General features: G+C 42.1%; 1 protein-coding gene across 1 annotated transcript in view; it reads left to right on the top strand.

Annotated features, from left to right (window-relative positions):
* Positions 1-13,874, top strand: part of LOC135410803 (serine/threonine-protein phosphatase 4 regulatory subunit 3-like) — a 34,710-nt gene extending 20,836 nt beyond the window's left edge. Inside the window, exons 4-14 of the mRNA XM_064647594.1 lie at positions 4,745-6,579; positions 7,864-7,941; positions 8,155-8,268; positions 8,982-9,098; positions 9,291-9,422; positions 10,154-10,244; positions 10,701-10,859; positions 11,574-11,743; positions 12,086-12,225; positions 12,687-12,861; positions 13,391-13,874. Of these exons, the coding sequence (XP_064503664.1) occupies positions 6,031-6,579; positions 7,864-7,941; positions 8,155-8,268; positions 8,982-9,098; positions 9,291-9,422; positions 10,154-10,244; positions 10,701-10,859; positions 11,574-11,743; positions 12,086-12,225; positions 12,687-12,861; positions 13,391-13,477 (1,812 nt within the window). The 5' untranslated portion in view covers positions 4,745-6,030 and the 3' untranslated portion in view covers positions 13,478-13,874. The remainder of the gene's footprint in view (positions 1-4,744; positions 6,580-7,863; positions 7,942-8,154; positions 8,269-8,981; positions 9,099-9,290; positions 9,423-10,153; positions 10,245-10,700; positions 10,860-11,573; positions 11,744-12,085; positions 12,226-12,686; positions 12,862-13,390) is intronic.
* Positions 13,875-14,932: the final 1,058 nt, after the last annotated feature.

Here is a 14,932-nt window from a genome sequence, read left to right as displayed (position 1 = left end):
GAGACCTCATCACTCTCTGCAACTACCTGAAAGGGGGTTGGTCTCTTCTCCCAGGCAGCTATCAGTAAGACAAGAAGGCATGGTCATAAGCTCTGCCCAGGGGAGGTTTAGGTTAGATATTAGGAAGAAATTCTTTATAGAGAAGATGATCAGACATTGGAATGGGCTGCCCAGGGAAATGGTGGATTCTCTGTCCCTGGAGGTTTTTAAGATGAGACTAGATGTGGCACTTAGTGCCGTGGTCTAGTAACCACGGTAGTAGTGGATCAAGGGTTGGACTTGATGATCTTGGAGGTCCTTTCCAGCGCGGCTGATTCTATGATTCTATTATTTTGATGGATTACCATAAAAAGGCTTGACTGTAAAGGAGAATCAATTTTGTTCTGCTGTTAATGGGAATTAAGTCACTGTAAATTCAAGATAACGTTGTTCTTAACTTCAAATTTGTGTAGTCATTAAGAAGGATTTTGGTTGGTTTGTTTGGTTTCGTTTGTTTTTTTTTTAACTTCCTAGGATGGATTCTCACAATGTCAACCAGAGCAGCCCAGATCCTGGAGTCCTGTGCCATTCTCTGAGGCCTGTGCTGTTCTTCTGTTTTCAAGCAGAGAGGATTTGAAAATAGTAGGATTGAGTTTTGGAAACTCACTGTGGCAATCGTGTTCTATCTATTGATTCTCTAGCCTTGTGTTGATGTCAGTGTGCTCATTATCATTTTGATCATAACAGTGATAAGCACTTTATGTCTAAGAACAACAGCTGGTCACAATGTTTTACGAGTATACACAGTTTTAAAAAAGAAAAAAGTAAGTACAGAACAGTGATTTTTGTAGACTTTGCCTTGGTTTTTGTCATCTTTCAGAGGGTATTTCAGCTCACTTCTTTCACATTTGTCAATCCTTAATTTTGAAGAATGGAAATCAGTGACATTCTCTGTTATGGAGGTAGTGAGCTGACTCCAGTCAGAAAACCAGAACATCAGAGCTGCCTGTGCAAATCCTTCTGAGCATCACCATTCTTCAATAAAAATCAAACCAATCCCCCTGATTTCGGAGACGTTGTTTGTATACTCCCTCATTTCACACACACAAACATGCCGCAGTGCTTTAACTGCTGACTGTCCTCTCAGCTTTGGAGTTTATCAACAATCAGGGAAAACTGCTAACTACCTAATTAATCCACTTTGCGAAGATGCTTAGCCACGTCAAGAAGAAAACATTATTGTTTGGGCTGAATGCGTGTTTACTTAAACAAACTGGGAGCTGGATTGTCCGAGTGAAGCCTGTGCAATTCCTCCAGAATCCATGGTGCACTCGAGCAGGCAGGGGATTTGCTCCTGCATGAATACTGTTCTCCTTCAAACCAACACCTTGTTTGATATGTTACTGTGGATTCAGGCACTTTTAAATCACCTTGTTTTACAAGCCACTCAAGTGTTGCAGTATCAGCACTGTAACAATAGTCTCCTTTTGCTTTTGCAAGACACTGCAGGAACCAGATGTCACTCAGTTATGGGAAGCTGCTCTGTGCTTGTAAGGAATGCCGTGTTGTCCGCCATCAGCACCATGTTGGAAGATACCCATGAAAGCTCAGGACAAGAACATAAATGCCCTCTGGCAAAATAACTCTGGAAGTACACATGTTTTGGTCCTGATAATCGTAATCCTCCTGATCTCTATCCCTGGTCATGTTTTCAGAGTTTTCTTCTGAAAAATTGCTTTTTAAAAAAAAAAAAGTTCATGATCTAGAACTGAAACTTTCTTTAAGGCACTGGTTTAATGCCTTCAGGGGAATTCTCAGAAGATCTCTGGGGTTGGAGGTATTTTCCCTCATTTTATGGAAGAATGCAGGTGACTTGTGCTGGTTTGTAGTTCGTTGTGATAGGGCAGTGACAGGTGTCAGATTGTTGCACTCTCACTCTCACCATTGATCTGACCTTCCCTTGAGGTGCTCATGAATGACTAGAGGAGAGGAGAAAAGGAGCAGTAGAATGGTGGGGGGGGGGGGGGGAAGAAAAAGAAAAAAGAATTGACAGGATTTTATAGGAAAAAAAGTTTAAAAAAAGACTGTGATGGTTTTTCTTGGGAGCAATGAGCAAACAGCACAACAACAAGTGTCATTTCAAGTCCATAGTCAATAAATTCAAGAGATTACCGTTTGGAAGAAATAATTTCAGCTGCTTGGGCACCTTACTGAGTGTTTCATTACTGGCAATATAATGATATCTGCGGTATTAATGGCTCCCCAGCCAGGAAGGCTTGCCACATAGACAGCAGCCATTGGAGAGCAACAACAGAAGAGGGTGCTGGGAGAGTGGGAGGAAGATACCAGAGATTTAATGACCTGAAAGTGAAGTGTTTGAAATATAATTACATGAAGAAGATTTGTTTTTCCTCTTGTGATTATGTTTGAATAACAAGGACTGCAGTACCTGCAAAGGAATTGGGAAGTAAATAACAGCTAGGGATTTGTTTTCTTTAGTTTCAAGAAGGGACATGATTTGAAGTGTAGTATTTGATTTAAATGGTCTCTCTCTGAATTTGAGAAGTGAGGGAAATAAACTGAAAACTATTTAAGTCAGAGAGGCAAGATCCCTTGTTAGTGTGTACACAGATACACTTCCAGCTAATTTCAAGGCAGTTTTTATTTATTCCAACTGTGCTGTGCAACAGCTGCAGAAAAGCTGGGCTACCTCAGGTGTATGTGATTGCCTTTTGTGTCTGGATTTTAGTAAACCCTGCTCACACATCTCAGATGAGGGAATGATGTTTGCCATGGGGCCTTTGAACCTGAGGCTGCATCACTGGGAAGGGAGGGAGGTCAGATGGTCAGGAAAGGATGCATTTTGCAATTTTCTGTCTCTTCTCTGAGTCAAAGCATTCCTTACACCATCACTGAGTGCAGTCTAAGCGAAGAGCAGACATTGAATAAGGTGTGGATTGCCCAGGGACTGCTGTGCTGCACAGCCAGTCTGGAAATTGCTGTGAGATTGATTTAATTATATAAAGCAGGCTGCTCTGATATACTAGGGATGTTAAAAGACAATATTCCCAGAAAAGAAGTTTGTCTTTAAAATCGAATGACTGAAGACAGCAATTTAATTAATGCTTTAGTACTTCTGGGAAGGGTTTTGTGATGTAGGTAAAAAGACTGAGTTTACTTTGTTCTGATAATTTCCCCCCAAACACTGGCTCGCTGGGACTGATGTAGGCTGAGTACCACCCTGCATCCCACATGAATTTCCTTCAGGTGTCCTGCTCATGTCCCAGCTATGCTCCAGATTCTCTGCCATCAGGGCACCCACTCTGCCAGTCCCTTTGGCGGCTGCTGGTCAGCCTGGCCTGCTCTCCTTTTCTCACAAATTGCTTTCCTGTAACCTTACACATCCACTGATTAAATGCCCAAGTCTCTTCCCCAGCTCTTCTCTTAAGTGGCTGCAAACTGACAACAAGGTGTGTATGAAGGGGACCCGCTGGAGGATTGATGTTCACCAAGCATAAAGTAAATTTTTTCCCTCAGAAATAAATATATGGCATAAGTCCCTTTCTAAGGAAGATGATGCTCCTAGGAAGGCATAAAGGCTGAAATAGGTTATTGTAAAATTTAAGTATATTCATCTTTAGTCTGTTCCTAGGTGCCATTTAAATGCAAAGGGCAGAAAATGTGACATGCAAACTGTCAAAAAGTGCTACCTTTAAAATTTCTTGATCTGTTTAATACCCAAAGGCTCTTCTGCCATTTGGCTGTAGCACACAGTGCTGCTCTAAGACCTGGGAAGGCTTTTAACCACTGTCATTGAGGCTGGAGCAAAATGGATAACTACAATTTTCTGGCAACGTGCACCTTCCTTAGCTTCTACTAAATCAGAAACTTTCACCCATTTTTCTGTGCCAGTTCAAGATCTTGACGTGTTCTATCTTATGCAACAAAATGCACTTGACTGCACTGCAGCTTAGTACAAAATCATGAGCTTTACTAGTCTTACCAGCCCTGCCACAGGTTTTTGTGCTTGCAGTTATGTTCGACTGGAGTGAGAGGGTTTTTTTCTTCAGTGTACTGGGCATTAAAGCAGTCCAAAAGGCCTAGGGAGAGGTGAAGCTCTCTGGGCACCCAGCCCAATATGTGCTCCCTCGGGCTTTTTCTGTCCACCCTGTTGTGTTATAATTTTGCAAAAATGCAAAGAGAGAAACTTGGGATCTAGCAGATTTCCTCTATAGGGATTTCAGGGTAGAAATGTTTGTAGCTAGAAGGTACATAGATCACAATGACTAAAAAGAGGGGGGGGAAATGGATTTTTTGAGGCTGGAATGTGTGTTTTTTTGGAATTTCTTATTCTAGGTAAAACAAATTAATTGTAATGATAGTACAGCTACAGTACTACAGCTAATGATAACATGAGAAAATATCTAATGAAATGCTAGTATTGATGATGGTGTTGAAGCTTAGCCCAAATAGGCTTAGGGGCTCTCTAGTGCCCTCCTCAGTTCCTCAGGGTGGTATGCCTGGACTCTGCAACCCTCCTTCTGTTAACCATGTTAAGATGGGTTAGAACAAACAAAACTGAACATTTTTAATAGAGTAGGTAGAAACATTTTTCTTGGTTTTAGGAAGTTTTAATTGAGATGAAAATTCAGTGCTGAGAATTTTCATAAAATGAAAACAAAAAAAAATAAATGACCAGGCTTGAAACATTTTAATTCTGCTCTCTCTCATTTCTAACATTTAATTCCTTTCTTTTTTTTTAAAGAAAAAGTGTTTCCAGAGGAGAAAGGAAGCAAGGTACCAGAAATATGAAGAGAAACCTCACAGCTTCAAGTCCAAATGAGATATTCCTCAAAAATGACTTCTGTCCTGATTAATTTGCTAAAAATAGATCAACATCTTCCAGTAAAAACTCTCTATTAAAAAGATGCTGGCCAGCAAAAGTATCACAACTTGTGCCTGTGCATGGCTTCCTGTTTTCCAAAGGCCTCCACAAAACCTTCTGCTTTGTTTCCCACAGGACTTATTCCATGCATGTTTTAGATGCATTTTTCCATGGGTAGAAGAAGCTGGGACACACCCTCAATGGGGAAACACTAGGCCTGTTCATTGCCATCTCTGATTTCAAAAGGCTTTCCAGCCCTGATGGGCTGGTGGGATTTTTCCTGGGTGGTGGTGTTTCTGTGTGTAGCAGCCTGTGCCCTGTGCTGGAAGGGCCAGTGTGGCCCTTGGGGAGTGTGGTATGAAGAGCCACGTGGCAGCATTAAATTAACTGATGGAAAAAGAGCACTTACCTTTGCTGGATAGCATTTGAAATTTCTAACATGTTGCACAAACACAAATTACCCTTTGTGCTCCCCGAAAAGATAAAAACTGCTGCTCTTACAGAGCCAGGAGGGGGTAAGAGCCATGATACAGTTACTACTGTTTCTATCTCTCTTCCAGATCATAGGATGATAGAATGGTTTTGGTGGGAAGGGACCTTAAAGATCATCTGGTTTTAAGCCCTCTGCCATGGGCAGGGATGGCACTCACTAGACCAGACTGCTCAGGGCCCCATCCAGCCTAGCCTTGAACACTTCCAGAGATGGGGAATCCACAGCCTTTCTGGGCAACCTGTGCCAGTGCCTTACCACCCTTGCAGTCCAGAGACAGCTTAAGGCCATTCCCCCTATCCCTGCCTGCCTTGGGAAAAGTCCCTCTCCAGCTTCCTTACTGACCCCCTGAAGGTACTGGAAGTTCCTGTAGAACTCCTAAAAGGTCAACAACGAGAAGGAGTCGGTTGGTTGTGACCGTTGGCTGTCATGAGCCCAGTAATCCAGAATGTTGAGGGATGGACCAATCAGAAGGCTCTGGTCCAGCTGACACCATAAGGCCTTGGAATACCTGTGGCAGTTGGAGGGGCAGAGCAGTGGGAGGCCAGCGCAGCAGCAGGTCAGTGCAGCATCTGCTCCTGTCTTGCTTCCCTCCCATTCCCTTTTTTTGGCATTGGCGTTGTTCAGTGGAAGTCGCCTAGGACCTTCTTGAGTCGGAAGAGGAACACCTGAAGAAATGAGTGCAAGTATTCCTTTGATGGACCTTCCCAGCTGTGAAGTCCACAGACTTGGAGAGATCGCAGACCTCGTGAGCTCTGTTGGCCGCTCACGCGTTGGTAAGGAAAAGCTAGCCCTGGCCTTGAAAAAGGAAGGCTATATTCCCAAACTGCTGCAGCTTTTCCAAGTCTGCGAGAATTTAAAGGACACTGAAGGCTTGCGTCTTTTGTTTGACATTGTGAGAGGAATCTTGTACCTGGATGAAGATGCTCTGTTTGAGGTGATGTTTTCTGACGAGTGTATTCTGAATGTTGCTGGATGCCTTGAATATGATCCGTCTTTGGCTCAGCCAGAAAGCCTCAGGGAGTTCTTGATGAAAACAGCAAAGCTTCAGGAAGTTATTCCTACAAGAGACCCTGAAATCAGGCACAAAATCCGCCAGACATTCAGGGCACAATACATTCATGCCATCATCTCGCAGAATTCATCTGACTTGGAAGAGGGTTTTCTTTCTACCCTCACTGCATTCGTCAGACGCAGCGAAGAGGAGATTTTAAAAGTCTTGCAGGTAAGCGGGTTTCAGTGTGGCCTAGATGGGATCTGTATAGATCCCTCTGGCTGTGGTTTGGAAATGGGTTACAGCTGGTGAACACTGTCTAAGTTAATCCCTTTCATTTGCACAATGTTTGAATGCTTCCCCTTCTTTCTGATGCCTTGCATTCTGTACTTTCAAAACGGTAGATTTCAAGTGAGTATCTTAATACTTTTTAATGGGTTGTAAAGAGTTTAAAGTCCTTCTCTGTGATTGCCAAGCAACATACACCTTTGGAACTGGTTTTGTGTAGGTATTTCAGGAACAAGCAACATTTGTTATTCTCTGTTAGGGGCATTTGTTACACTGTTTTCCGTGTGAAGGGGTACAAAGAAATACATGTGCAGAGAGGGCAGAGAGCACCCAAACACTTGAGAGATGATGATGTTCACCCTGGTTTTCTTGGAGTCTGAAGCAACGGGGTAACCAAAATGCTTTACAAGAAATAAAATGTTGTCCTATATATCCTTAAGTGAGCCTTGGCAGCAGAGGATATGAATCTGAGAAGCAAAGAATAGTCCCAAAAGTTTCCCATCTTGGCAAAGCAGAGCTCCTGCAAGTGGGAGAGAAGGTTTTATTGTGAGTACGATAAGGAGGACGTGTCTGCAGCCAACTTGTAACCTGTTAATCTTGTCCCCCTTGCAGAGGTGGACTGAAAAGATGCCTTGCAATGCTACAGATCCAAAAGAGGGAAACTGATCCTGTGGGTTGTTCATAGTGTAGTGTGAACAGCGTGGGTGCAGCAAGGTCAATGTTGTCTCTTGGTGGGCACTTTCTAGTGCAGAAGTGCATGGGTTGCTTCCCTGGAAGGTTCCATGCAAGGTGCAAGGAGGGAGCCTGGCACAGCTTTGGACTGCCCTTTTCTGTCCTTTTGCTGGGGGTGGGGTGTGTGGCAGATCCCACAGGGAATCTATGAGGTTGAAAAGAGCTGCAAAGCCCTGGGGTGGAACAGCACAGAAGGAAAGGAATTGCCACCCTCCGTAGAGACGAATTTAGGGGTCAGTTTAAGGGATCATCTCCTCTGCTCAGATTCACCTGTGGCTCTGGTCTCCCAGAGCTGCTTGTGGGGCACACGGGAAGTGGTGAAACAATACACTGGAAATGATCCTGCTGAATGTGTACTCTGGCATTTGCTTTCTTTGGGATAAAAATAATGGCAGTGTGGAGAGTTTGACTTTGTGCAGTGGAGGATCCTAGAAAGACTTATTTTCACTCTCCAGAGGCACTGTGTAAGTTGTGTTCTTTTTGTGTGTTCCACAGAAAGATGAGATATTTTTCTCTGAAATTTTTGCAAAATTGAATGATGAAGCTACAGCTGATGAGCAACTACGTGAATTGGTAAGCCAGTGTTCTCGGTGTTTCCTTGAATGCTTTAAATGAAAGAGATGAAATAGAAAGAGTGAAACTGTTCTGATAGTTACAGTTTGTGTTAAAGGGAGGGTGTCCTGGCTGATTCTCCAGAAACACCTCCAAGACCGCAGAACTGTTTCCTCCTTTCCGAGAGTTTTCTGACTCAAATAAACCTGGCCTTATTTTTTTCTTGTGCACTAGGTGAAGTTTTTCAGGGAATTCTTTGCCTTTTCTTATGCATTACCTGCGAATAGAGGTGAATTTCTCAACACTTTGGCAAAGTTTGAAATTCTTCCAACTCTTGAAAGGTTAATGGTAAGTGAAAATGTACAGCTGATTTTAATAAAACTAGAAAAGGTCTTAGTGATTTCACCAGTGTTTTGGACCTACCTCGTCTAAGTCTGATGGGAGAGCTTTGCTCTGCTGAGAGTGGAAGTTCCTTGTGATGTTCAGCCTCCAAAAGCTGCCCACAGTTCTACTCTGGAGTAGCCTGGCTTGATTGCTCTTATTATTTTTACTTTGCATGATGGAGAAGTCTGTGGGCAGTGCAGTCCTTGGGACAAGGTGGTGTGAACCTTGAAAGAGACTCTTCTTGATGTGGCAGCTTGATTGGTTTTTTCGTCAGACACAATCCTATCTGAATTCTTGTTGCCTGCAAATGAGCAGAGAAATTGTTGTACACCTTGATTTGTACAGCTGGTCCTTTTGTACCAAATGAATTGTGGATAACAGGTAGAAAAGATCAGTGTCTGAGATATTTTAGCAAGTAGGCTGATGTGAATGTTTCTGGCCTAAATTAGGGCTCTCAAGTTCACAGAAAACCTTGTGTCCTTTCCAAAGGAGGGAAAGAGTGGGAAAAGATTTGTCTGGGTTCTTGTTGTTCTTCTGTAACTGTTTTACTGTGTTTCTCCTAGAAACTTTTGTAATGAAACATTGTCCAGATTTTTAAGTGCCTCTCCTTTGAATCTTCACTTGATAATAAATACCAAATGTGATATACTCTAGCAAATTAATCTCTTTTGTCTTAGGGAATGAATGATCTGCAAGTAAGATCTGTTGCTGCAGATATATTGTGTTATGTAGGATACTTTAATCCTTTCACGATCCACGACTTTGTACTGCAAGAGGCCCATCAGAGGGACAATGTAAGTAAAAGTGGTTTGGAGATTGTTAACATACTAGTTTTAGGGCAAACAGGGAAATAATGAGGCAAAGTCTCAATTTCTCTGTTTCCTTTTAATTTTTATTTTAAAAAATTACAGAAACTGGGGAACTCATTCCATTCCTGCTAGTAATTATTTTGTGTTTTCTTTGTTGGTTGGTTTGGTTTTTTGCAGAACAACCAACTCCTCATTGTGATCATTGAGCAGCTGATCAACAACTCTGACGCTGGACTTGGAGGAGATAATCAGTTAAAGAAGATTTTGCTTATTCTGATTGATCCAGAGAATATGCGGGAACGCGTTAGTGTAAGTGAACACGAAGGGCAGAAGACACATCACTGTCTCAGCAAAGTTAAAAGCCTGAGAGTCTCTATTGCTATTATCGTGGGCAGAGAATAAACAGTTTTAGGGGTTTTTTTATTAGGTGGAGTGTGGTCTGGTAGTGAGTTTAAATAAGCAAAACAGAAGTGAATTTTGCTTAATGAAAGTGTGCCCTAGTGTGTCTGGGGCACTGTGCAGGCACGAAACCAAGCAGTCCCCTGTGGCAGTGCCATAGCTCTTGTCTAACTGTAGCTCCATCTAGCTGGATGATAAATCCTGAAAGAAGAGAGTCCAGTAGAGTCTGTGTGAAACCAAATCAATGTTTTAATACATTGTAATGTCCCAGAATACCAGTCAAAAGGTTTGCAGGTTGTTCTGGCTGCAGAAGAAACTGCATGTCAGAGTGGTTTAAGGTCACTTGGTAAAGCACTTTGAGTCATTGAGGAGTTTCTGCATTTGATGTGTTTATATTTACATCCATGCTGGGGAGCCTTTTGGTGATAGCTAGGTTGGTTGGCTGTCTCACAGATTTTTCCCAAAATAAATAAGTCAATCTTGCTTGAGTGAAGACAGTGCTGCAGGCCTAAATAAAAGATACAGGCAGAACTGAGGGAGTCAGTAGAATTCTTCCTAGGCTGTTTCTTCTGCTACTGCTCTTTCATATTTAAAAGATTATATGTGATTGCCAGAGTTTAATGCAGTTACTGTTGTTTTAGAATTTAGAAATATTTGAGTTTCTCGATTTCTTCTACGACCGTTGCATTCATGTTCTTACTGCCCCACTTCTGGCTGATACATCAGACAAAGGTAATGACGATTTTTTTCCCCCTTTAATCCTGAAATGTTTTGATGGGAGTTATAGTCCTGAGAACAACAATAGGCTCCTGATGCCAGCTGGGAATATTCCTGCTACAAACTGTTGTTCCTCCAAGGACAGTGGTTCTACTGGCAGGAGTTTTCATTGCCCTTTCTTGCAGCTGTGAATGCTGTGCTTTGCACAGATGTACTTTCTTGATGTCTATTGTGAGTCATGTAGTAGTTTTCCTAGTCTGATTTTAAAGAATATTGGCTGTAATGGGGAAAAAAGCCACAGTTGTATTTGTTGTTTTGTTCTGACCCAACGTGCTGCTTCCTAAAGCAATCCAGTAAGATAAAAATCCACTAAAAACACATCACAAACTGTAATATCAACGGAGCTCAGTGTACACGACAGTACATTATTTCTTTCTTTGGTATAACTGAATACATTCCTTTTTCTTGTAGATGATTATCAAACAGCAGAAGTACTTGCTTTAGTTTTGGAGGTGCTTTCTTTTTGTGTGCGACGGCACAGGTATCACATGAAGAAGTATGTTACAAGCAAAGATCTGCTAAGAAGAATCCTGGTATTGTTGAAATCCAAACACAAATTTCTGGCCTTGTGTGAGTATGGAGCTGTTGTGATTTCCTTCATCAAGGCTTTGTGTGTCCTGTGTGGAAGGTGCACCAGAGTACCAGTGTCTACACTTGAACTTAGAAGTCCTGTTGATTTCCTGTGTTTTACTGGCTACCATGAAGTAATTTGGCAAGAAAGGTAGCAGCTGTCTGTGAGCGTAGACCACTGCAGTTCCTGGTGGGAGGAGGATTGTGGTCTCTTTTGAAGTCCTCAGGGATCTTTTCAGGTCTTCCTGACAATAAGGATCCTTAGTGATGAGATGTCTTTTCTCATTTCCATGGAAATTGTGTCCTTCTTTAAGAAGGTCCTAAATCTGGTGCTCCTTGTGGAGAGGGAATGAAATTCTGTGAAGTAGGATAGTTAAAGACTTGGGGCTGGTTCTGGGAGGGGAGCAGAGAAAAGCACAGGAGGGAGTGAACAGTTGAACTTCACACATGCTTAAGTGTATTGCTGCTGGACCTGAGAAAGAAATCAATGGTCCCTGATGACCTTCAAATACCCAGCAAAGTCCAAGAAGGAAAGAAAAGGGGATCTGTCAGCAAATGCTGCTTCTGCACTTTCCCCAAGTGCTTCTTAATGCTCTTGCTTTAGGGGTGCATTTTCCTCTTGGGATAACACCAGAATTTTCAGTTCTTCCACGAGGAGCGGATTGGAGCCCTGGCATGGGGTTAGTAAATGCTTGAATGTCTTTCTTCACACAGCTGCTCTTCGTTTTATGAGGAGGATGATTGGCCTGAAAGACGATATTTACAACCGGTACATCATTCTGGGAAACCTCTTTGAGCCAGTTGTAAATGCTCTGTTGGACAATGGGACTAGGTACAACTTGCTCAACTCTGCCTTGCTGGAGCTGTTTGAATTCATCCGGGTGGTAAGTTCAGCAGCAGCCTCAGCACTGACACATGCATGGACTCTCAGGTTGAGAGGCAAAAGGCAGCTCTCCCAGATAGGAAACATCTTGGTTTGGTGGAAGGGTCACAAGTAAAATTGGGACATTGCTGAGTCTATTGTCTGTTTCTATGGGAAGCTCAATAACTCTTTCTAGATCTCAGCTTTTTTTTTAAGGATAAATCTGCCTGTTTCCCATTTGTTCTTGACAAGAATATTTTGGCTCTGGAGAAGGGCTTAGTTGCTTTCCAAACAAAACTCAAAAGCTTTCTGACCTTATGAATGTGAATATTGGAGACTAAAACCCTGTTTTGTTCTTCTGCAGGAAGACATCCAGTCTCTTATCGAACATATAGTTGAGAATTTCTCTGACAAGCTGGACTCCATCCAATATGTTCGCACGTTCCAGGGACTGAAGGCAAAATACGAGCAAGAAAAAAACTGTCAAAGCCAGACATTGAACAGGTATGGCCCAATTTCTGTCTTCTGAGGCTGCCAGTGACTACCATTGCACAAGACTGCTGGTTGTTTTTCTTTTCCAGAAGGGCAGCAGAAGAAGGTGGCTGGGATTGGGGTTGGGTTTCATTTTTGATGAAAACCCTCTTAATTTGCAGTAAACCCTCATCTGCCTTTTCTTGTGGCCTCATGTAGTAGAGCTGCTATGGGTCACTAGATTAAGTGTTCCATTCAGAAACTCGCCCTTTATGTGGAGCAGGATCTTGCTCTGTCCCTCCAAGTTAGGATTCCATTTGCCTCACTGTCAGCTGGGTTGGTGAAGTTTACAGTGAGGATGGAACTGGAGATCAAGCTGGATTGCCTTCTGCAACATGCTGAATTCCCTTGAAAGCTCTGGAAGCCATTTCTGAGTCTGGCTAAGTCTGAAGCATCAGGCAAAGCTCAAATCACTCGTCCTTTGTTTCTTGCAGTGTCCTCTCCATGTTGCCTGGCAAGATATTTGTCAGAGATGAAACAGTCTCCGAGGCGGATGAAGGACCCCGGGGCAGTAAAGTTGAAGAGGAGGCAGCTCCGACATCACCACAAACCTTCAATGTCTCCAATGCAACATCCACACCCCTGACCACAGTGATGTCACCTGTCAAGGTGGGAGAACTTGTATGGAAGCTGTTGCCCTCGTGTAGGACAGCGCAGCAGCCTCATGGTGCTTTGCCGGGTATAACGTGGCACGGTCAGCAATGACCTGTGGGCAGGGTGTCTTAGTTAGAGATAAATGCAGCCAAATATCTGCCTAGTGAAACTCTGACTAATTTGGGGGAAGGTTTAAGAAATGCTTAGGTGGGACTGGAGTCTCTTGGTAATCTGGTGGGCACAGGTTAATCTTGCTTCTCCTGCAGAACTGCACATTGGATCTGTGCATTTGAAGCTGGGAGTTTACAAAGTGATTTTGAAACAATTCTGTGGTCAGATCAGATGAGCAAGGAAGCTCAAGTTGAGGTTCAAAACCACTCTCCAGACAAAAGGGTCTTGGAATGCAAAAGGCATCACCCAGAAACTTGCTACTGGCAGGCTTATGTGTCCTGCACAGGTTGGCTGGGTGTTGTGTACTGCAATTGCTCATTTGTATTTTTTTTAATATGATACATTTCTTTTTTTTTCCTTTTCCAACTGGCAGAAATGTATATTTGAAATATTTAATTTTACTGATGAGGATGAAGAGGAGGAGGCACGTCCAAGGAAAAGAACTCGTCTGGATTCCTAAAGGAAATGGAAGCTTTGAAATAAGGACTTTTATGATGGGTTTGAAATGCTATGATTGCTTAATGTTAAACTATGGAACCAGCTGCAATCCACCATGTAGATCACTCTTGATGATACATTATTATATAGTAATAATGTCATATCATAGTAATACATGTTAGTAATATAAGTAATACGTAGTTAAAAATATTAATATATATTTATATATAAAATATACATATAATGATTTTATTTAATATAAAGTAATGCAATAGTAATATATAATAATATATATATAAGTAATGTATGAGTAAAATATATAATATATATAAGTAATATATAAAAATAATAAATGTTATGTCCTTTTCTTCTGGAATAGTTTAATGTGAAACCATTTCTCTGAACATTTTTGTAGTTAGTTTTAAAATGCTCTTTTAATAAAAATTTTTCATGAAACTTGACTGGGTGGGATTGTTTTTTCTCTTGTGAGTTACTCTTGCAGTCAGCAATGTCTTGCCATGTGCAAAAGGTAATCTCTCTCCTGGCTTTGTTTTCAATCTGTCCAGGCCAAACCAGTGAAGGGTTTTAAAAGAATTCTACTCCTTTGAAAGTGAATTGCTGGTGACACCTCCAACCTGGTAACTGAAGCAATTATGTTTGCTTGAAGTTGCATTATTTTAACAGGTCTCAGTATTTGCTTCTGTTGTAGAGGCTCTCAAGTGGTTGAGGCCAGTGGTTGAGCAAATCTGTTCATTGCAGGGACGCTTAATCGCCTCACTACTGAACATGTTCCAGCAAAATCAGTGAGTTTCCAGCATTCTGAAAAGTCAGCATTAGTGGTGTATGTCCATGTAATTAGAAATATTGGTATATAAAACATGGACTAAGTGTAAGAGGGAAAATAAATCCCTTTACTTATTGATAATAAAATTTATTCTCAAAGCATCCTTCTTCTCTTGAGGTCTGCAGTGAACTTCTTAAAACCACAGCTTCCTTATAACTTCTTCTTTGCCTTCAGACAGGAAGATGCCCTGAAGCAGGGACTAACAGCCAGCTGGAGCTCTTCCAGCAGTGCACTGTTCTGTCTTGTGCTTCCAATCCTCCACCTGACTTGGTCTTTCCATGCTGGGCAACTGGGCAGGTGATGGCAGCACCCACCCTTCTGAGTGCCTTGCCTTTCTAAAAGTTATCAGCATCAAGTGGCTTCTGTTCCAGTGGCTGAGGGATACAAAGGAAGGATTTCATCATTTGAAACAGGCACAAAACTCCCAAAAGGGAACAAAAGAACACAGCAAATTTGTCACCTTTGCAAAATAAGAGTTTGCAAAAGAAAAATGTTTTTCCTATTCAGTTGGGGGTGGGGAGAAAAATACCCCTGAGACTGATGGGGGCCCAAACAGTAGGTCACAGGGTAGGAGAAAAGAGGCATTTTAGCCATTCTTTGGTTATGTTATGGTTATTACACTTATTCCTATTA

Source organism: Pseudopipra pipra, chromosome 3 (assembly GCF_036250125.1).
Source record: "Pseudopipra pipra isolate bDixPip1 chromosome 3, bDixPip1.hap1, whole genome shotgun sequence".
Taxonomy (NCBI): Eukaryota; Metazoa; Chordata; class Aves; order Passeriformes; family Pipridae; genus Pseudopipra; species Pseudopipra pipra.
This window is presented reverse-complemented; position numbering and strand designations above follow the sequence as displayed.